The sequence below is a fragment of the Dermacentor silvarum genome, chromosome 3, assembly GCF_013339745.2.
Source record: "Dermacentor silvarum isolate Dsil-2018 chromosome 3, BIME_Dsil_1.4, whole genome shotgun sequence".
NCBI lineage: Eukaryota > Metazoa > Arthropoda > Arachnida > Ixodida > Ixodidae > Dermacentor > Dermacentor silvarum.
The window spans coordinates 173,953,974-173,977,552 of NC_051156.1; the positions used below are offsets into that span (position 1 = coordinate 173,953,974).

The 23,579-nt window shown below is 46.8% G+C and overlaps 1 protein-coding gene and 1 long non-coding RNA gene across 3 annotated transcripts in view; both read left to right on the top strand.

Moving 5' to 3' along the window:
• Positions 1-23,579, top strand: part of LOC125944084 (uncharacterized) — a 465,938-nt gene that overhangs the window by 44,650 nt on the left and 397,709 nt on the right. The window lies entirely within an intron of this gene.
• The window catches only part of LOC119446119 (nitric oxide synthase-like protein), a 407,352-nt gene continuing 397,709 nt past the window's right edge, over positions 13,937-23,579 (top strand). For both annotated transcript variants that reach the window (XM_049663915.1, XM_049663916.1), the window contains exon 1: positions 13,937-14,425. In XM_049663915.1, coding sequence (XP_049519872.1) covers positions 14,007-14,425 — 419 coding nt within the window. In that variant the 5' untranslated portion in view covers positions 13,937-14,006. The remainder of the gene's footprint in view (positions 14,426-23,579) is intronic.

The following is a 23,579-nucleotide window of genomic DNA, read 5'->3' on the forward strand; positions in this document are numbered from 1 at the left end:
CAAAGGTACGCAACCGCGAGAACCCTTTAAGGAACAACCGATGCACACTAGGGAGATAGGCGCTGGTTTGCAACAGAGAAAGTAGCGAGAAATATTTTTTTAGCATTTGGTTTTCTTCGAAAGATCTGTGGAATGGTAAGTAAGAGGTGTGCAGAGATGTTCGGCTGCGAGGACCTGTACAAACAGGTTGGCACAGCACCTTCCCTGTACCATCCGTGCCCACACCCACAGAGCAAGCATTACACGCCTACATAGGAAAAAAAAAGAAAGACGAGCCTAATGACCCGTTTCATAGAATCAGGCCATTGCAGGGCTGTCAGTCTTATAAGCGTTCCCAAACTTCTAATAATGTTTGCCTCCCATCTTTTTACTATGATGTTCCCCCCTGTTGTTATGCTCCTGGTTTCCTTCGGCTCATTTTCGGCTTGAATGTATACTGTTAAAGCTTGTCCCTTTCACACAGCTCTACTGCACCTGTAGAATAATACAGCACAGACAAAATAATTTCGGATTAATATTGTCCTGAAAATTACAAAGACAAGAGATCCGTCCCTAAACACACGGCAGGGCCTTCAGAATTGGGGAGTGAACCCTGCCTCCCCCCCCCCCCCGTCCCTGCCCCCCCCCCCCCCTTCGACTTGCTGTTGCAATACAAAATATTTATTGACATTCAATGAAGTTAACGTGCGCAAGCTGACAACATGCAGGTGCCGATTGATACATAAGGCCGAATAACAAAACAAGAAATGTTCTTACACGGAATATGTAGTCTCGACAGCAGTGTCGTTATAACGAAATTTGAGTCGGGAGTGTGAAATAAAGCGGAGATTAACACAGCATATTGTGGAATGCATGAAAGAAACCTCTATTTCTTTGCAATGAATGTAACTGCACTGCAATAACATAGCTCTCTCTTGTTCAGTGCAATACCAACGCCTGTGCGTTTATGATACGAAGGAAAGCAGTGGCACCCGCATTTCCCAAACAAATAAAATCACCTTCTGATAACCTTTCAGGAGTACTGCAACACGTCCTCGTACGCTACGTCGAAAAAAAAAGAAATATGCGTATGTCAAGTGCTCTGGCAATCCATATGTTATGCGACGTATATTACAGGTAACTGGTTATGTTACGTCATTTGGAGTTCCGCACTGTGTTGCCAGATGGTCGAAAAGGTCCGTGTAAGGCGAGCAACTGTGTGTATGACTCGAGCGTGTGTATACAGCCGAGGCAAGAAGACGAGGACGACAACAGGGCGGTGACAATGATGCTGATGACATGCCAGCGTCGAAGGCGTCGTGATTATGACGGTGACGACGACGACGACTCTGGCTAAAATTGCCCCACCGGACATCTCTTTAGCGCGATGAGCCAGACACGCTGATCAGCCGAAACCAAGGGGAGGAGGCAAAGAAAACATGGCCTTAAAATATCCACACGGTGCAAGGCATCCTCGATTACCGTATCAGAGCAATCCCTCTTCACTATCCGTCCCAGCCCTTTCGGCCGCACATACACAAACACATGCCAAAACGAGAGAACATAATCCACCAACACTCACGCATGCACATGCGTGTGTGTGTGCACGCACAAATACAGGCAAAGCCACGCAAACAAACACGCTTGCCTGACCCAAGTCTGTGAACCCGCACTATGAAGGGAGTAGCATGCACACCGTTGGAAGCACACGCGCTGTCTCACACGAAAAAGAAAGAGAAAAGAAAACAAGAGTTTGCCGCAGAACGCCATTGAATGCATTGTACGGGTGTGTCACGTTGCGCTCGCCCTTATCTACCGGGAGTCTCGCTTTGGCTTCTCGCCTTTCCTAACGACCACGAACGAAGAAGAGCGCGGCTCGTTGTCAGGACTGACTAGAACGACAGCTATAGGCACACGCTCTGCAAGGCACGCAGGCGGGGAAGCACACCGATAAGCAGGGCCAGTGAGGTGGATTCGCTTGTCGACAACACTGCGTGCTGTCGAAATTCGAAAGGTTCACAAGGGTTTCACCGCCATATAGAACCGAGCTTTGCACACTTTTCCCTCCTGGCCATTCGTTGGAAAATGTCGACTTACAAACGCCCGACGCGTAACTGAACTTCAAAATAAAACTTAGCCCAATAAGATGGCCACCCAGTCTGTATACAGATAGATTTGACATGACATACATGATAGATTGTTTATTTGACGGGTCAATTCATATGATCAGTGGACCTCACGTATTATGGTAGCGCATCAGGCTACATGCAAAGCTAACGCACGCTATTTTCTATCTTTCGATAGAAAGAGTTGTGTCTTTACTATTAATTAATTAATTCATTGAATGCTGCAGGCCAGAAAGCCCAAGCAGGAAGCACAACAATTCTTTAAAGTACAACTTCAAAGTACGTACAACTCTTCGAAGTACAACTCTTCAAAGTAGAACTTCAAAGTACGTACAACTCTTCGAAGTACAACTCTTCAAAGTAGAACTTCAAAGTACACCTCTTCGTTTGCTGTGCAATGTACAGCAGACGAAGAAAATTGTGGAACGAGAAAACGCTGGATAGAGGAATGCCAAGTTACAATAATTATAGAACCCAAAACATTTACTAATGCTATGGGTCTTAGATTTAAAATTATAACAACACAGCCAAAAACGTGATTCTTCAGGTACTGCGTTTCGCACAAGCTTGAGGTTACGCTAGCCTTACCGCCTTAATCCTTCGCTTTAAAAACATCACTCCACAATGTTCAGTGCTAAACATTCACTGCTATAGTTCTCCTTCCTGCCGTTTCTCACCCATACAAGCTCATAGAAAGTCCACCTGTTAGTACTGGCTACCGGTACGTGCCTCATAAAGCTATGCGTCTAGGGAAATGCTTCGTACAACAGAACTCCCATGCAGGTGCAGGCACAAACTATACTGGCATTCTCACCCACCACTACGTCATAAACGAGACAATCAAGAGCGAAGACGACAAACAAAAGGCGCACCGAAAAGCAACATTCCACCCCGAGCAGAATATCTTCGCTCTACTTTGTGAGGGGAACGGGCGTTCATATATATACGAGCGGCTCGCTAATAACTCCGAGTCAGGAACTTCTTGATTTGCTTTAATTCTTCTCGCTCCCTCTCATTCTCTGGGCGTTCGTCCTGCAGATCCAGGGCCCCTATGCGTTCCGGGCTCTTTTTCGTCTTGTTTTTCTTTATTTTTCGTCGTGCGAGGCGAAGTATAGTCCGGGGCGTCTTTTGTTCCTCGTCGTTCACCTTTTGTTTCTTCGCGCCGCATATAATTATGGGATTCTAGCGCGCGGACATGTCGTTATGGAAAGCGAGAACCGGTCGCGTGACAGGAAACCGAGCTAGAGCATGCTGACGGATTCGAAAGAGCCGCCCCCTTCCGCTCGAAGAAGCCACTTAATTGCTTCGTCGAGTGCATTGGGAGTGGTGTGGAGGTGAATAGTATAGGGGAGAGGGGAGAGGGAGGGGGGGGGGGAAGCAAGCGTTCCTAGGGGCTCGGGCTGAGAGGCAGGTTTTCGGGAGGGAACACGGTTCCTCCTTTAAAACTCGTAACGGGAATCCGGCTGTCGGGATTTAGGGAAAGGCGCGCGAGGCACCGCATTCGATATGAGCCGTCGAACAGGAGTTGTGCTGCTGCTGCTGCCGCTACGGCCACGGTTAGGATTGGCCATGTGTGTGTGCGCGCGTCGGTGTGCCTTCTTCGCCTCGCAAAACAAACAAATTGGATCCGCCTGCGTAGTAATGAGGGCGCCTATGTCGACAGACGCAAAAAAAGGATACGAAAGTCGGAGTTGATCCGAAGGGCTCGCGTACGGGGTTCGCGTTGTTGTCGTGAATGGTGCATCGGCGTTAACAGGAAAGCCGCGTTCTTCGGTATGGTTGTTTACTGGAGCAATGTGGTGGTCGCGTGGCTCTATGTTTGGCTTTGCTTCATTGCTGGCCGATGTAATACTACTGGTATCATTGTCGGTCATTTGTGACAACGTAATGGTAAGACGCCGAATGTTTTTTGAGCTCGAATACCTGTGCACACGTGCGCGTTTATAAGCGGGAGGTGTGTGGCGGTCTGTGCCCCTGTATTTATGCGCGTGTCTTTATGTCACAGAATTTTAAAAGGCGATTTATTATTGCCGCTGCGCTTTGCTGCATTTGCAACACAAAAGCGTATATTATTTTACTGAGCGTCGCGTTAGCACATGAGTGTATGCTTCTGTGCTTCCATGACCTCGCGTCGCCTAACTGCATCTCGCACTATCAAGCACTAATTCTCCGCTAGTGAAGAAACGCATCGACACACTCGCATTTAGGTTGAAAAAACAATGCCACAGTGAAAATATTGTACATTGTCGCGATACTGAAGAATTTGCATACTTTCTCCAAACTGACTTCAATACAGAGCATATACCATGTAAACTGACGCTGTAGAAACAAGTAACCTTCGTCTTCGATTACGCTATGATTGATGTTGCATACACTGCCTGCCTGCTGCCAATGTCGTGGCATTGAAGTAAAACATGTGACACTGACATAAAAACCTAAATTAAACATTGCTCAAAAAAGCGACAGAACTATCTATCAGTAGGCAATGTACTGCAAGAACTAAATAGATAACTAAAAGATAAATAAGTCTTCTGAGCAGTGTGTGAGTATATATCTCTTTATATCTTCACGAAATTCAAATCATGCCCATATAATTTTAATATGACGCCTGTAAGGTTATTATTAAAGAAAAAAAGCAGCGTCCCGACCCCTTAATCTCTGTCGATGTATGCGCAAGTAATTTGGATACTTGTACCAAATTTCCCAAAGCCACTGCGCCTATTGAAGTTTTTGATTCCATGAATTTGTTCCCGGCACTGTTTTAGACAGTCGCTAATGAGTTACGGTGTCTAAAACACCGATCTATGTTAAATTGTACGTGATTATACAGATTGAATCGATTCCCGATCGCATAACAAGAGCTCAATCGACTCTGTAGCTCACCCCCACTTGTGCATCATGAGAAAAATTGCATCAAAATTGACTCTAGCCTCCAATATTTCCACGCCTTCTCTCGACTAGGCGCGCGATAAGCGTGATAAAAGGAACGCGCGTATTGGATCTCAGACTAATTTTATTTCCCATAGCTCTATGGAGAGGAACGCTAAGCGATAATCGGAACTTCGCAATGACCGTTCTGCTCTCTATTGACTCATTTATATGAGACTAATTATTAGATCTCCAAACTGCATCGTTGGGAATAGGCAGTGGTCCGTTAAATAACTGCAAATTAGTGTAGTGCAGAATTTGTAATGCATGGGTGCTGTTCAAGTCCTAAAATTTTGTTGCTCGTTCTTCTGGAGTAAAAAAGAAACATTCATAACTGGGTCATTTATGCCCACTCGTAATGTATTAACCACGTACTCGAGTGCCTTACCAGTCATGTGCCTCTCGGAAGTTACCTAAGCTAGAGCTCACCTTTATTTTACGCTTGAAACGACCCATGACATGAGTGAATCAGATTTCGCCAGTGTTCGGGGAGCTTCGGGGTCTTTCTAAGCCCCCTTTATCAGCTGCTTGGGGTGGCTATAGGTAAATTTAGCGCGTTAATCAATAGGCCAGCAACCATTTGCTTCAAGGGCCAATCAGTGTTCGTGACTTCATCACATGGCGACAAAGACGAATTTTGCTGCAGTACTGCGTGAGCGTGGTATTAAACTCAGGATCTTCATCCTGCTGCGTGCAATCCCTGCGGCTGCGAAGGGAACATCGAGCACTTGAAGCACTCGATTTGAAGTGCAACGAGAATCACTCTCTAACGCAATGCAACGAATGGACAATCGGCCGCTGTCCATGCAGACGCTGCTACTCGAACACCATCCCCAATGCTAGTCGATGCACTACAGGCAGTGAAGAGACATTTATGCTTCTACAGCGCAATGGGCTCTTTACAAACGTCTTTGACTGCGTGACGCCATCCACGTTTATGTACGCATTCTCCACGTCTTTCCTTTCTCTCTTTCATCTATATGGCTGCGTTACAATGCTCGCCGTAGACGACTATATAGACAGCTAAGCGGACACCGGCTATCTTAAGTGTTCAAATTCTGACGCCAAGGAGACAGCTTCGCACAGACAGCATTGAAGTAACGAATGATGCAACTTTGATGTCCAAACAGGATGGTGGCTGCTGGTCGTGGGGGTGGTGTTGCAGCAGGCGGGGTTAGCCTGGCATACATAGCCGGCAATTGTTCCGCCTGACTCTCCTATGAGTTGAGATCAGGGGTGTTTCACCAGGCAGTGAAAACAGGTTCTTGTGACGGCATCATGCACGCAAGGGCAACCTTGGTGCGAATAAAAGACAAGCCTTTTTTCCACAAATGCAACCTATTGACACAGCAGCTTCACGAAAAAGAACGAGTCATAAGTAGAACACAGGAGAACTCAGAGCAAACCATAGCCATATCATGCAGCCATGAATAGACAGGCCGCTTTTCTACAACGGCCTTGCAGAAGAGCTCTTTAAAAGCATTAAAAACTTTTCTCGAAGACAGCAGCATTGTTGGCCGTTATTAACCCTTATAATGTTCAACGTCGCTGTATATATGTATGTGTTTGTGGATTATGTTATGTTAACTATTCTGTTCTGACTGTATGTGATAATGCATTTACACGATGTATGCACCACCCGCTGCCTAGAAACTGTTTTGTTAGGTGATAGTATTATTTGTATTTTGGAAAATTTCTTCTGCCGTGCCGTGGAGTTATTTAACTTGTATATTGTATATACCACATATTTCTTTAGGTTGTAGTGTTACTGTGAAAACGTTGCTTGGCAAGTATTTTTTTAATTTTTAGGTTCTGGGGCTTGTATGAAAAGGTTGTTTGACAGGTAATCTTGAACCCTGTATGTTGTAGGTTAGACCCACTCAAGAGCTAAGGAGTAGCCGGCGCCTTATTTGTGCGTCAACATCTCCTTATATTATAATAATAAAAAAATAGACAGGACGCGATCACAGTCACAAAGCTGTGCTAAGTATTTCGCTTTTACGCCGGCTGACGACACGGAAAGTCAGACTGGCATAGTGAATGCGAAAGCCCACATTCACCGTGGGCGTTAGCAACGGCCGAGGCGACATGGTAGTAGTCGAGGACACGGCAGTGGACGGAGTGCAGAGTCCCGTGTCGGCGCAGTCATCAGCGTCAAGCTGACCAGGGCTGTCGACGAACGAGTAACTGCTACGTTCTCCGGGAGACGTCGGCAGAGGCAGTTGCAAGGACAACCATCAATAACAGCCGGCATGGCCCAGGTCATGGAGCGGGCTCGGGTCCTCTCGCCTGACCGGCCAGTCGTTTTCCCACCCACCAGGCACAGCTCGACCGTTATCCGTGCTCGTTCCATGAACAGTCCGATTCTTTTTATTGCGATAGCAATTATATGGACACTTCAACCGGATTTCTGCCGTCGGCGTCGCCGTCGCCGTCGCCGTCGCCGTCGTCGTCGCCGTCGCCGTCGCCGTGAGGTTCCGTATAGATAAAATCTTCACCGCGCGCCGTATGCCCGAGCGGAAGCGTGCGGGGACGCGCGCTAGCACGGAGAGCGAACGCACTCAATCTCCCACGCGCAAGCAACGAAGCGGGAAGCCAGCGCCGGAGGGAGCAGGGGGGGGGGGGGGGGGGGCACTTCTCTGCCAACAACCGCGCTCGTCGCTCGACCGCATGGTCTCTTATCTCTCCCACGCGCAAGCGAGGAAGCGGGCAGCCAGCGCCGGAGGGGAGCGGGGGGGGGGGGGGGGGGGGCGCACTTTTCCTCTGCCAGCAACCGCGCTCGTCGCTCGCCGCACCGTCTCTTATCTCCACACGGCTCTGACCTTTATGCGCGCTCAGTTTCCGTTGAAGCGATAGACCGCACGTACCTACGCCCGCTGCTTGCTGCCAGCGTTTTGACATTTCTTTTGAACAGCCGAGTTGCGTCCTGGATCTGCCTGGGGACTGTCTGCCAACGTCAGACGAAGCGGCACCGCGTCCCTGCAGCCAACCTTCAAAGCCCTACAGCGGCTCACTCGCCTCCCTGCGCGTGCCTCCTGCTTTCTTGTTCTTTCTTCCACCTTTTCACATTTTTCTGCCACATGCATTCTGTTGCTTGTTTCTTGTTGTGTATGTGTTGCAGTCGTGGCCCACGTCTGCCTAGACAAGTACGACGTCGCACGCACATCACAGCGGCTAAGCGGAATGCTTGGAAGCTCGACGGGAAGGTCTTATATAATGTTGTCCCAGATTTCCTGCTCACAAGAAAACTTAGTCATGCTTTCTTCTGCACTTGGTGTAAGGAACGCTGCGTTTTCCCTGGGTTTGCATACGCAAAGTGTTAAAATGCAGCAATAATATGTGCTTTTCTAAGCGGTTTCTTGTGAGCGTGAGGTGGCGTCATGTCGCAGAGAGGTTTTCCTGAAGGTTCTAGACACGTCCCATCGCTTGGGCTTCAAGATGCCTTCTTAGCTGTCATCGTAGACTGTTTACAATGCTGGCCAGAATTGAAACACGCCCTATATTCAACTGTTTCCGTCCTCAAGCGTAGATATATAATTAGAAAGATAGATAGACATATATATATATATATATATATATATATATATATATATATATAGATAGATGACACACGCACACGCATGTACAGACAGACAGACAGACAGACAGACAGACAGACAGACAGACAGACAGACAGACAGACAGACAGACAGACAGACAGACAGACAGACAGACAGACAGACAGACAGACAGACAGACAGACAGACAGACAGACAGACAGACAGACAGACAGACAGACAGACAGACAGACAGACAGACAGACAGACAGACAGACAGACAGACAGACAGACAGACAGACAGACAGACAGACAGACAGACAGACAGACAGACAGACAGACAGACAGACAGACAGACAGACAGACAGACAGACAGACAGACAGACAGACAGACAGACAGACAGACAGACAGACAGACAGACAGACAGACAGACAGACAGACAGACAGACAGACAGACAGACAGACAGACAGACAGACAGACAGACAGACAGACAGACAGACAGACAGACAGACAGACAGACAGACAGACAGACCAGACAGACAGACAGACCGACAGACAGACAGACAGGACAGACAGACAGACAGACAGACAGACAGACAGACAGACAGACAGACAGACAGACAGACAGACAGGACAGACAGACAGACAGACAGACAGACAGACAGACAGACAGACAACGACCGACAGACAGACACCGACAGACAGACAGACAGACAGACAGACAGACAGACAGACAGACCAGACAGACAGACAGACAGACGACAGACAGACAGACAGGACAGACAGCGACAGACAGCGACGGCGGACGGACGGGACGGACGGACGGACGGGCGGACGGACGGGACGGGACGGTACGGACGGACGGGGACGGCGACGGACGGACGGACGGACGGACGGACGGACGGACGGACGGAACGGACGGACGGACGGACGGACGGACGGACGGACGGACGGACGGACTTTATGCCTGCAATAGTACCTGCAACAGTACGCTGCGTAATATACAAAGAGCGAGAGAAACAAGGCATAGAATGGCTTGGAGGTTAGCCCGAAGTAATTCTGGTTGGCTGCCCTGTCCGAAGGGAAAGAGTAAGGGACAGAATGGGAAAGAGAGAGGAGCACAAACGAAATAAAACGCGTACACAATCAAGTGCCATAGCAACGGTAACAGGCAGCGTTATCAAAGTCTGTCATGCAGGCACGTGGCCTCAAGAACTTTAGCAAAATTGCTATAGCTTTCGGCGCGGAGTTCATTTTGGAGCATATACTGACCTAGCACATTTGTTGCGATAGTAGACGCTTGTCCACCCTATCGAGGGCTGGATACAATCGACCGGTGCGCAATGCTGGATCTCTACTCGTCATCGGAAAGATGCGATACGTGAATCCGCAAGTTAACTCTTGCGCTAGCCAAAATGGCTGAGAACAGTGAGCTTGTTATTATTATTATTATTATTATTATTATTATTATTATTATTATTATTATTATTATTATTATTATTATTATTATTATTATTATATCTTTTTACACGGTTAGCGCTCGCGAGGCTTTCCGGGAATCTGGCATCGTTTAACCAGACCACGTTATCATCGCCTCGCACGGTTCCAGTAAAATTAACCAAACATTTATGAAGCCCCCGGTCTCTGTTCGTGACGACGCCTTCATTACCGAATCTCGGTGCCTATACGGAACGTTCGAGCAACCAAGGCGCAACGGGCTTTGGATGTGTAAATGCTGTACGGGCTGCCATTAACCGCCTGTCGCGTTCGTTTGCGCTAATGCTAGAGCGCATTACAACTGGGCGCCGGCAAGTATTTGTAGGCTCCATCTGTTCAGTGTGGATACTTCCGTACAGATACTACTGAGTTGCGATGAGCTCTAAGTATACGTGCTTCAGTTATGGAGATGCCGAACAAGCACTAGTTATATCTTTTTTCTTCCTTCTGAAGATTCAGAGCCGCGAAGCAGTCCATATGATGTGGCTTGTACCTTCCTTTGTATTCCCATTAACGATTGTGCGTGTCTTCGGTACTGACCATTTCTTATGGCAGCTGCATCGGTGCTCATGGTATGCTATCTTTAGGCACTGAAATCGTTCAAGCGGATACAGCAATACAGCTTCGATGTCCAAGTAGACTGGACAGGAGCGGTAGTAATGCGCTTCTCCTGTCTACTTCATTGCCGTACTGCTTCTCCTTGACTGACGACGTGTGTGCTGTGATATGTGCTCTCTCTCCTCCCCATCATTCATTCTCCTCCATACCGCTCCCATGTGTAGGGTAGCAAACCGGTTATGCTAAACTGGTTAACATCCCTGCCTTTCCTTCTCCACTCTTTCCTTCCTTCCTCGAGCGATATCAATGTGTAAGTATGCACAGACTGCTGCCGCGGTGGTGGATCTGTGGCTATGGAGCTGTGCTGCTGAGCACGAGGTCGTGAGTTTCGTACCTTCCCAGTGGCAGCAGCATTAAAATAAGTGTCCGTGTATCGTGCATTGGTTTGGTGGAGTGGTTTCATGCGCTTCAGAAAATCGGACGACTTAAATAATTCCTGATATCCCCAGTATGGCCTCTCTTTTTTGGGCGACAGATCGTGAATTTTTGGACATAAAGCACCCTGATTTCCTGTAGCCTCAGACGGTATTGTCTCAGACGGCACTTAGCACAGTCTTAGTACATCCATCCATCCATCCAGCCAGCCAGCCAGCCAGCCTTCCTGTCGGTCGGTCGGTCGGGCGGGCGGGCCTGGTTTGGTCTGGTCTGGTCTAGTGTGGTCTATTTGGTCTGGTGTGGCCTGGTCTGATATCTTAAGAGGAACACGATGCGCTGCACCGATAGGCAAAATACATGTGCCCTGGTGAAGCTGCCCTCGCTTACGCTGCGCGGGCACTCATAACTGTAACATAGCAGGACGTTAGAGTCAATGTAATGTAAGTTTTTTTTTTCGCTCATTCTATTTCTTTTTAACATCCATCTCTCACGACGGGCCGATCCTGCTGGTAAGGGTCAGTGGTGGTCCTTGGTGATGGTCAGTGATTATCGTCAGTAAGCACGAAAAGGAATAACATCAGAATAGATTCGTTACATTATCACTACCTTATTTCTACAGAGCCTAACTAAACCTAGGTGCTCTAGTCGGACCCCTTCGCGCTTTCATCCCTATACGTTCGTCGTTGAGTTTCTGCGTTGCGTCCTAAATATTCGCAGCCCCACCGCGCCTCCTGCCCTCGAGAGGTCGTGTTCTCCGCAGAGCCCCGTCGCTTAGTGGCTAAGCAGGCATGAATTTTTAGCGTGGAATTGTACCGATTATCCCGCCAATTATGCCGCAATGTGCCACATTAATTTATTTAGTATTGATAACGCTTTCTGTGACTTTAATAAGTATTACGCAAATACATTACGAGTCTGCCACAAGCTTGTGGAGGGCTACTTGGACTCGTAATGCGCACTAAGCGGAAAAACTTGGAGCTTTTTTTTAGTGGCTTGCATGTTGTAGCTGGAACATATATCACAAAAAATAAGGACAAGATATTTAGAAAATTTTAGCAAATGTAATAAGGTATTATCGTACAATTTCTGACGTTCACCTGTGCGAATATTATGTTGCCGAAAAAAATAAGAGAGGCACCGTCAGCTCAGCAACCCTGTTTTTAAGATTACACTGAAGTCATTGAAACATCCGCTAGGTAGCAAGTGCCATAACTTTATAGCACGTATCTCAACTCAAACAACACCACTAGCCGCCACTAAAATTTTATTCCGAGAGGTTTTCAGATAGGAAGCCTAGTAAAAAGTGTAATATGCAGTCCTCTACATAGACAAGTAAAGTTAATGAGCTTTGCTTGATATTCCGCTTATTGCTGATTGTACTTGTCGCACCAAATTTTATCCGCCATTATAGCCAGAACAATGCCGTGTATTACAGACGAGGGGTGAATATTCGTAGAATAAACAAAACTCAATGAATAAACCAAAATTATTATTATGTTCTGCTGGCATCTCGTTTTAAAGATGCTGATGATGCTGCTGATGATACAAAACTCAGATGAAACAAAATTTTCAACAGGCATTGGCTAGCGTCCGAAAGGGATAGACTACCTATCCAACCTATTTCAATAAATTACTCCCAGCACCTTCTGTGCAAAAAACGAAATACAAGTTAAAGAGACTGCTAAGGCATATCTGTTTGTAAAGGCGTATTTGTTCCTTTTGCTTACCATTATTGCTTGTGTTCATGCATGTGATTGTGCAATTTCTTAGCACCATGACGATCAGATTGGTGTATGGTTACATACTTTATGGTTATTTTGTTCACACGCATTGCTGTGTTTCTGTGTTTAATTATGCTCAACAGAAATTCTTTTCATAGACACTGTTAACTTTGAATAACTTTTTTTCTCCTATGCTATACTCGAGTTCGCTGCTTATAAATTTATTAGTGTACCGTGTATGGTATTGCAGCCTGCCAGGCTCTGCCGCTCAAGCCTTCAAAGGCTTTGACAGGCCTGTATGAATGTATTTATTTTATTATTGGCAATAAAATATTATTATTATTATTACCTGCGAAGCGTTTCATATTAGTAATTTGTCTTCTTATTATTTATACATAGAGAGAGAGATGGTGAGGAAGGCAGGGAGGTTAACCAGATGTTAGAATCCGGTTTGCTACCCTGCTCTGGGGTAGGGAAAGAGGGGTTAGAAAAAGGACAGAAAGAGAGTGAGAAAGAAATGAAAGCACAAAAGAAATCGCACACGCTGGAAGAGCGTTTTAATCACAGTCAGTCAGATAGGCCGGTGGCTCGCAAGAAGCGCAGAAGCGCCTGCACGGCCTTCTTCTGTGACGTTAGGCCACATTTATAGAAGAAATGCTTAAGCTATACGTATAAAACTGAACGCTGATGAGATATTCCTTTTGAGAGCATGCGACAGTGTACTTTGTCAGCAGTGCAGCCGCAGCCACTTCGAGCCCCGCCCCCCGTGAGGCCGCGGGTCCCGACTCGGGGATGCGCTCCGCGCGCGATCCCTAGAAATTCCCTAGGTCTGGGGAAGGCGTCTCTCAGATTGGCGCCTTCTCACTTTTCCCCCTCACTCTCTTTCACTCGACTCTTCCCCGCGTCCCGCAAACGGCGAAGAACAGCTGACTGGGAAAAAACGAGGGTGAGGAGAGGAGGATCGAGAGAGAGCGAAAGAGACACACGCACACGCGTTCAATATAGCACGCGGCATAGCATCATCCTTCTCGCCCATCTCTCGCCTACCTCCTCATTCGCCCCCTCTTTCTCGCGGCTCGGACGCCTCCCGAGCCTCCCCCCACGGCCCTCCTCTCTTTCACCGTCCGCTGCGGGGCGGGCGGCGCGGGAAAAAGCCGCGCAAAAGCGGCGCGCCGAAGTTTTGCGCGCGGAGACGCACGGCTCCCTCCGCGCGGCAGTCAGGCAATGTCGTCCCGTCCGGTGTCCCTGGTGAAGCGGCGCCAGGGCGGCCTGGGTCTCGTGCTCGGACCGCCGCCTTCGACGACCAACGCCAGCGTCATACCGGGCAGCCCCCGGTGCAGCCCCATGAACTCGCCGGCCAGGGCCCGCCGCGGTTCCCTGCAAGCCACCACCACGTGCGGCGCCGGAGCGATGGGTGAAGCGGCCGGTGTGCGCGCCGTGGTGCACGCCGTCGTGCCCGGCGGCGAAGCCGACCGCACGGGCCTCATCCGGCCCGGTGACGTGGTGCTGCGCGTGAACGGAACGTGCCTGACGGGCTTCGAGCACGCCAACTGTCTGCTCGGACAGGTTCCCGACGACGCGCCGGTGACGCTCGAGCTGGCCTGCAACGGGGACGCATTCGGGTCGGCTTTCGCTCTTCCCGGGTGAGTGCGACCCCAGCATTTTTTCGTTGCAAGCTCGATCAACGTAAGGTTTGAAAAAAAAAAATCTATCGGCCGCATTCAGGGCCGGCACGATTGTAACGATTCTATTCCGATGCGATTCGTTGTTGCGCTTTTGTTGTCGGGCAGAGCGGCGCTCCACCTCCGTTATCAACGGTATCAGCCGGCCGTGAATGGTGGATGATAAAAATGGCATAAAATCGAACGGAAAGAATCGCTACGTCATACCGGCCCAGGCTGCTGTTGCAGATTTCCTGAATGCCTTCCGCTTATCCAGATACAAACCGAGCCGCCATTGACATTCTTGTCAGTGGTGCGTTTCATGAAAGGAAGACAACTCCCTTTCAACGAGCATGTGCAGTCGCCACGTCGCTGAAAACCAAGTTGTAGTGCGGACCGCGTCACATTTTTTCTTCCGTCGTACTGGTGCCTTGCTGTGGTGTAGTGCAATGCTGTGAAACTGGCGATGTCAGCTGGGGATCCTCATGTCACCGGTTGCCTGTCAGATATTCGTTGATGAGTAGAAAATTTATCTTCGCCTTTATTGAGACAAAGAAGCCAGGGTCTATTAATGTAGTCATTTTCTTGCTTTTCTTATCGACACCACCGCTCGCGATAAATGTGACAACCCCACAATGTGGTAAATTTCGTACGCATTTTGAATTCACCGTTATTCTTCGCAGCGTAATGGATAAGGTTATCTTTTTTTACCACCTAATGAACTGCATTGTTTTTGTATGCGGCAGAGGAAGACCGGAACGCGCGCGTCTCCTTCTGTCCTTTCGGCCGCAGGGAGGATAACGTGGACGCAACAATTTTTCTCTTTGCGATGACTTACAAGTTCACGAGAAGCAACAACTTAAACAACCCAAACAGTGGGGCTCCGACTTTTGTGCATTTCCTCGGCAAAGCTTTGGAAGGCTCCACAGGCTTCTGCCTTTTCCACGCGTCCTTGTCAGCCACGATACCCTATATACACGAGACAGTACAACACAAGAGTGCTCCCTGCCGTCCACTGCAGAGCTTTGGACAGGGTGAATGGCTGTTCCACGCAACATGAGCTCCCCAGAGTCTCGCCCCGTTCTCTTTCCCCGCCCCCCTTTTCTGTTGTAGCAACTGTACAATGACGTGTCAGAGACGGGCAAAAAAAAAGAAGAGCGCCATAAGCAAGCGTACGACTTCTTAGGTGTTGCTGTTCGCGCGTCGGGGCGATGATGGATGAACAAGCAGAGATTAGCTGCGACTTGCGGCATTCCTTCTTATCTGCGTTCGTCAAGAGAACGTGGCAACTTTCGCTCAATAAATGCCGAGGTGGTTTCGAAAGCGGTGATGTGTCAGTCGCAAGATATATGTTCTGTACATCGAACTACGTTTTATGCTGAATTTTGTCTTCAACACGAAACCGGCGCAGGGTCTAGCGCGAAGGAGCTTCGGAACTCGATTTGTGTGATGTATTGGTTGTATACGTATGTACACCCGTGAGGAAAAGTATACGGACCACAGGGTCGCCGCAAAAACTGAATTTCTTCGTAATTAACATGCATAAACTGAAACTAACGAGTACAATGGAAAGTTCGCAATGCCGAGTTTGGACAGCAGTCCTCAATTTCAAGTTGCATTCGCAGGCAGTTGAAAAAATCGGCTTTATCACGTAATCCCTGGTCCGTATACGTTTGCTCACGGGTGTACACACTGTGAGCAACAGTACAGGGGCCAGATGTTCGACAAGCTGAGCGCACTAGAAAAATTACAATGCCAAGTTTGGACGGCAGTCCTCAATTTCAAGTTACACTCATAGGCGGTGAAGAAAATCGGCTATTTATCGTGGAGTCCATAGTCCGTATACTTTTGCTCAGGCGCGTAGATAGTTCTTTGACTACGTTCTTACCGGAGTTACGAAGTTTTGAATGTAAAGAGGGTATCTTCCCTCTATATTGAAATTGGTAAGTTTTTCGTGCCTAAAACATACGTTTTTGAACGCAGAGACATTATTTTTGAAGTTGGAAGTACAGCTAAAATTAAAAAAAAGCCAATCTTGTTTATTTTAGACCAGAATCTCGGAGAACAGTGCGGCGTTGTTAACGACAATTCTGACTCGTGCCGAGATCCATACAGACACTCGAATCGCTTAACTTGAAATAGAGAAAGAAACTCTAATCTAATACTGCCAACTGGATGATGTATACAGAACTCCCACGCTGCGAATAGGAAGCCCCGTAAGAGTATCATCAAAGTTGCTTGGAACAAGTAATTTGATTACACTTTTTTTTTTCACGCCCAAACTATATGCACGTAGAAAATGACATTATGCAAATTTCCACTATCTCTATGCGAATTATGACGGAGAATAAAAAAAATTAAAAGCGGTGGCACGAATACTTTCGTTTTTTTTAATATTTTATGTTCTACATGTTTGTGAGTAAAAAGACGAACGCATTCATTCATATACGCTGAGTACACTGCCTTCTGCGGCAAAATTTGTGTTGATCGTGTAGGAGATACGCCGGTGGCAGATTTAAAGCGCTCGCGACGTGCTTCGAGTTTCAGATTACTGGCTTCACTCTTGCTTGCACTTTGTTCCCTTTTAACTACACATCTGACGTGTCTTAACCAAGCAAGAGCAAGAAACGAGTTTCAGCGCCTGCGTTACGAAGCGAACGTATTCGGTGTTTTTTTTTCTTCTTTTTCTGAGGCTTTCTTTTTAAGTTTTCTTTTATTGCAGTGCTCTGTTTTCTCATCTAACTTTCAGCCATAGAGAAGTCAGTTTGAAATGACGGAGACGCATCAACCCTGCGTGTTCTGGTGACAAGATACCGTTTCATATTTTAGCCTGAAACGCTGCGCAAAACGGCGGAATGTCTCACGCTGCTTGCGTTCTCAGTCAACAAGATTGCGCGACATATATGCTGGAAGCGCGAATAATAAAATGTTATTACACGGAGGACGTCGTAAACATCGAACCACTTCGTAACAAAACACGCAGGCTGATACATTTCGCATGAGCGCGCGGTTTGAGCGCATGCGTCGCTCCTACAGCGTGCATTCGCGGCCGAAAGAAAATTTGCGTCACTAATTGGAAGCAAAAAAAAAGTAAAAAAAAAACGTTCCGCCATTCGACGCAAATTGATAAGTCGCAGATCTAGACAACCTCACCCCTATACACGAGGTACGGTAGTTTTCTCAATGACCGTTGCACTTGCGTCGATTCCACCCGGCTGCCTGTCTAAATATCAAACGGCGTATCTCTGACTGACAGCCGTTACCGATTTACAGTTACGCTTCGCTTTTACTATTTATATAGTCCTTTCCTTTTTACTATATCGAAGAAAGCTTGTGATACGCCACAAAGATTTATATGTAGTATATAAGGCCTGCTTTGTGTATCGCTTCAACGAGTATTTTGTGGTATCCGTTACTGCACTCCTCAGTGATCACAGCCACTTGTGACACTATAGTGACGGTCGGCTTGCGGAAAAAAAATTGAGCATTCCGACTGCAAGTCTAGACAAGTCCAAGGTAAGCGGCGAGTGGCTGCTTTGTTTTCCTTTCTCACTTCACTCAATTCACACTCCCCTACTCTGATCACTATACTGCGTAGTGTTGATGAGCCAGTCTCTGTTCCGACCTTGTAAATATTGTGAATTTTGTTTCATGAATCTATCTACAGGAGCAAAAATCCGGGCACTACAGAAGCACTGATCGAACTGCGTCTTTGCGCCATCAGTCACCGCGATGCTGACGGTTGATGTTTGTTACCCTCTGAACCACGATGCTCCTGGAGTGGGAATGGACGAGCGATCACGAATATAGGGCTGGGCGAATATTCGAAGTTTCGAATATGAATTGAATATTGCTCACTAACTTTTCGTATTCGAAAAGCAACTATTTGATAATTTCGAATATTTGAAACTAACAAAATCTTTCGCAACGGTCAACTGTTAAAGTCTGGTTACTGTTATTCGCCTACTAAACACACTTTTGTCATTGTTTCACTTCTGTTAAACAATGACAAAAGTTTTCCAAGCAATGCGGCAACAAAATGAGCATTGTAAGCTTTGTTCTTTTGTCTCATGCTGGAAGCCTGCATGACAACCTGTGGTTTTTGGTTCCAGTATGTCATTTAGTGTTTTTCGCAGTCTAGTCACGTGCCAGTTTCTTCTTTTAGGCAGCAACCAGGGACGTTTTTTCCTACGACGGGCCCTTTTACATGTGCTTACGGCGCAAGAGTATTTCAGCAGTTTTTTTGTTTCTCTGCAGCTTCTGGTTCTTTTAGGCAACATTTTATTGAGCGTTCTTTATAAGGCTAGTCACAGCAGCCATTCATTATTAGAACGGTTGTTTGCAACCAGTCTCTAAAGACGTTGAGACGCTATTCGTGCAGTTTTTTGATAATAATAATTGATATTTTGTTTAAAACTGATCCTTTGCCCCGGATAGTTATTTGCCTTTTTCGCGCTTATCAGTACAGGTGTGGTATCTAATTATGTCGAAATAAATGTTCCTACAGGTGAAATATCTACCTGCGTCTGACTGTTCGATAGTCGATTCAATATTCTATTCAATATTCGATTCAATATTCGATTCGATGCTCGATTCGATATTTGATTCGATATTCGATACTAGATACCTATATTTTTCGTATTCGATTTTTTATTCTAAAAAGTCTATATTCGTCGACCTCTAAACAAATACTGACAACAGGCACTATGATTCCCGAGGCACATGAGGTCGTTGTTGCACTGCCAAGAACATATTGGGCTGCCAAGAGTTGTGTCCCTGGCGCTCTGCGGCAAATGAAGGTGCGCACTCGCTTGGGTGTCTTGCTTGTCGGGACACTTTCAGATGCTTCATTTGCGCTCAACACCACGGTATCTATTTTATGGGACAATAGCAGGTGCGCATCATCGTTATCACTCGTTGATGCGCGAAAAAACAGCAAATCAGTTTTGGTTGCGAGGCCCACGCACGCCCAGACGAATCCTCGTAACAGTGGCAAATGAGCCATTGAGCCCATTCTGAAACGAAATACCCGGCCACTCCGAGCCTCCGGGTTCTGAACGAACTCGGGTGTTCAGAAAACGGGCGTGTCACAAATGAGTGCTATTCCCTGTAATTCTCTCAAAATGCATCTGCGCCAGCGTCGCATCATCAGCTTCGTCGTCTTTGTGACATCTGAGCGATTTCCTACTAACTTCTCATGAAAAAAGTCAAGAAAATAATAGTGAGACAGCTCTGTATTCTAATGATCGGCGCAGTGGACTGAAGTGGTTGGCGGTTCTTTATATGATGCCGTCTTCACTTCCATGATAGCGATTTCAAAAGGACGACGAGCCAGAGCTTCACGTTAGAGTTTTGCAAAGCCCACTTTTCAAAACTTTGATGATTTCGCGGACATTAAGATATATCTGCTGCGACATCGTTACCCAGTGTATAAAGCGCTTAGAAGGTTGTATATGAAATGAATTAGAGCAGAGATTTGAGAGTAAAGAAGTCAGGAGCGCCAATTTTACTCAGTGAAGACTACTGAAGGTATTCCCCCCCTTATTCCCCTTTTTACTTCCCTGCAAGCAAACTTTATTCTGGTGCCTCGCAGTTCCTTTGATACACGACTTAACCCTTCAAAGACATAACGGTTTGGCTTAACATGCTGTAACTTTTTGATCGCATTCGTGCACAAAAGACGCATTTAAACAGGGAGGCCTCAAGGTACCGCGGTGTCGCAGTTTGTCTCAGTACTTGCTTAGTAATTGCTTGAAAGCCGCAGTGGTATAGCTGCACACTCTTGCGCGTGTTGCAACCAAGAGTTGGGGTGCGTTGCTGAACACAAACGACGAAAGCTATCCAAAAATGTGGCGCATTTGTCTTTGTCCCACCACGCAGGGATGTTTTTTTTTTCGTCCCGGGAACCTGTATTGAAGACGACCACATCCGATCAGTGTGCGTATTGAGGTCGCGTATTTTTCTTTTACCATCACTAAACCGCTGTCAACTATTTGTGATTCCCTCAATCAGCGCTACCATTATGCTCCAGGACCCAACGTGGCAGTAATATCGCTGACTTGACATTGAAACCAACGAGCGCGCCTGCGAACGGGAAGTTAGGCGTAGGCAAGTGGCACGCTCTGAATGCCCATTCTTTCCTCTCGCGGCCCATTGACATACTACCCGCTGCGTGTTAACTGCTGTGACAGGGGCAGACACGTGTGAGTACATGTGTGTGTGTGGCGACCGACGCGCGCTACAGCAGCCAGTGTAGCCTTGTGCTTCGCATGTTCCGCAGGCCGTGTCAAACCAGGCGCGACACGCATCCAGTAATGCTTCTCAGGTAGGTAGGCTCTGTGCCCGATAAGTGAATCCTTTTCACGGTTAATTCAATTATAGCTGGCAACGCCTGCATACGCTACGAAAAGTCTGTACAGATCGCTACTATACGTAGGCCCTGTTTTCATTTGATATTTGTGACCCGAATGACATCGTGCACGAGTGCGAGTGCTCTCTCCCGTTCGCTGCAGCCGAGTTGTGGTGCTGCCTTGATCGTCTTCGTTGAATGTGGGTGAAATCAGTCGGTAATTCGCGCATTTGTTTATGTAATCTACTGTAAACTTGTACTGGGACATGGTCTTTGTCAATCCCGTGTAGTGGCTTTTTCACCACGGCCCTCAGCATCCCGGATGCTGGAATAAATCTTAAACGTTTGATGGTCTTCCGCCAACGTTATCGTGGCGTGTTTCGCGTACTCTTCTCGCAATGGCTTTCCGGGTCAGTGATGAAATAAGTCGCGAAGTTCCAGCGAATCCCCCTTCTCGAGCCAGTTATACGTGGTGCCAAATTGCGTAAATTACAGAAACGAGGTTGACTGATTTCGTGAACATTCTGTCGCTAAAATGTTTAAGGAAACTGAATGACAAAAGCGAGAGACTGGACGAAGGACGTATGACATCATTAATCTCTCTGTTTGTCGCTTACTCGCTTTTTGAAATTCGCGTCCTAGTTTTCTTGAAGTCATCCAGGAGCCGTGCAATGTCACAGCGTTCTTGTTTTTCCTATTTATTGAGTATTGGTTTTGAAAGTCAATGCAAGTAAAGATTACCCGTTATATACATATATAATCTGTGGGTAAGAATTTGCAAATGAAAGTGAACGTATTCGTCTCGATAATAACATGCTGTCAGTCAAAAGTATACTCACCGTAACCAATTATTTGGCTTGAAGATTTACGTGTCTGCATTGGGAAGGATTATGTATTACTGACTTAGGGAAGTGCGACGCGCTCTGACGCCTGACTGTAACCACGCCTCCATCAGGATACGCCCGAATGTTTACTTCCATCACAAGAAAATACCGTTTTTTTTCCTTCATCAGTTTATGGAAGGACTTTTTTAAAATAAATGCGCACAAAGGATGATGTCAGCGCTTCTTAAAGCCACCTGCTACTCCTGCGCTAAAGCTAGGGGCACAAGTATTAACAACTATACAGGTAACTGTACCACCTCTTCAAGTGACAAAGAGGAGCCCGAACCTTACTTGTGCGAATACATCTTCTTATATCATGCCAATAAAAATGACGTGTGATGGGGATAATAATAATAATAATAATAATAATAATAATAATAATAATAATAATAATAATAATAATAATGTGAACACACAACGAAAGTTAACGTGAGAGCGGTGTACAAAAACCAGTTGATCAAGGATTTCATTCGATCGGTCGATAAACCTTTACGTTCGTAAAGTATTAGTAGCACGGATAAAATCTGAAAACACGCATTGCGAAATTTCGCGCTCAAAGATAGTAAAAGGTCCAGCTTTCTCACGAACGCGGCGCTTTCGCGAAGCTCTTCACGTTATTTAAAGATGCTGATGATCCGTGTGCGTATCCACCGCTATTTACAGCTCTCCGCGCACGTCATACGCCAGCGTTTGCTTCGTCGGGCGGCGCTGTAATCCCGAATTAACGAATTGCCCTTTATAAGTTGCTAGTAAAGAAACGCTACGCGCATACGTTAGCAGCCTCGTACATCTCTCCTCCCCTTGCGACGAGGGAGAAAGAGAGAGAGAGAGAGAGAGAGAGGGCGCACATCGCACAGCCAGCGATTCAGAACGCCCCCGGCGATTCGCTTCTCCGGCTTGCGATTCCGGGCGTCTCAGACACCGTACTCATCCTTTTGTACGCTTGGCGCCAGCGATCTTCGATGCTTTCGCATTCCTATACACGGAGACATACGGCTTTGTCGATCGATTGTGTAAAGGCGCGCCGTAAAGTTTACGCGAGGGTGACTTTGGTGCTTCGGTGGCGGCAGCAGCCGCGTGAGTTCTGAATGAACCGATCTCGCAATCGGCTCCTCTTGAGCGGAATGGGCCTTCACGTACATGGTGCTCGTAGACTTCTCCGACGGTTGTTTCTTTCTCAAGTTAATCGTCATCTCCTCCAGATCTTCGAGATACTGTGGAAGAGTTGTCCGCAACCGCATTTATTTAAGTTCGCTCGCAGATGAAAGACGTCGCCCCATAATTATCCCTCTCGCATCTCGGGAACGGCGGCCGTAATATTGATTATTGATTATGCGGAAGAGCGGGGAAGACAGTCAATTGCTTTCCTTTTCCTTTCTTTTTTTTTTAGTTTTCGCGTTGTTGCGTTGTTTATTAAGGGACGAAGGCCTGCGAAAATTGGCTACCATAAAGCAGGCTGTGCCAGCATAATAAATATTAAACTCGCACCTAGAACAGAAAAAACGAAATTAGCATCCTGACAACAGAAGTCCGCAATTCATGGCACACAAAAAAAAGAAACATAAAACACATTTTTACCAAAGGTTAAAGTGCGAAAAGTATTCATTATTATTATTATTATTATTATTATTATTATTATTATTATTATTATTATTATTATTATTATTATTATTATTATTATTATTATTATTATTTGATTTGTAAACATATACACAGGTAAGGGAAAGCAAGGAGCAAGGCTGGCAACTGCCACCGGAAGGGGCCCGACGCCTGCCTACTCTTCAGAAAGGAGGAGACAGAAACATAGAAATGGAAGATAGGAAGAAGGGGAGAAAAGAGGAAAGGAAGAGCGAGATGGACAAATTTCAAAGAATAAAGAACATGGAGTACAGTCCACACACAG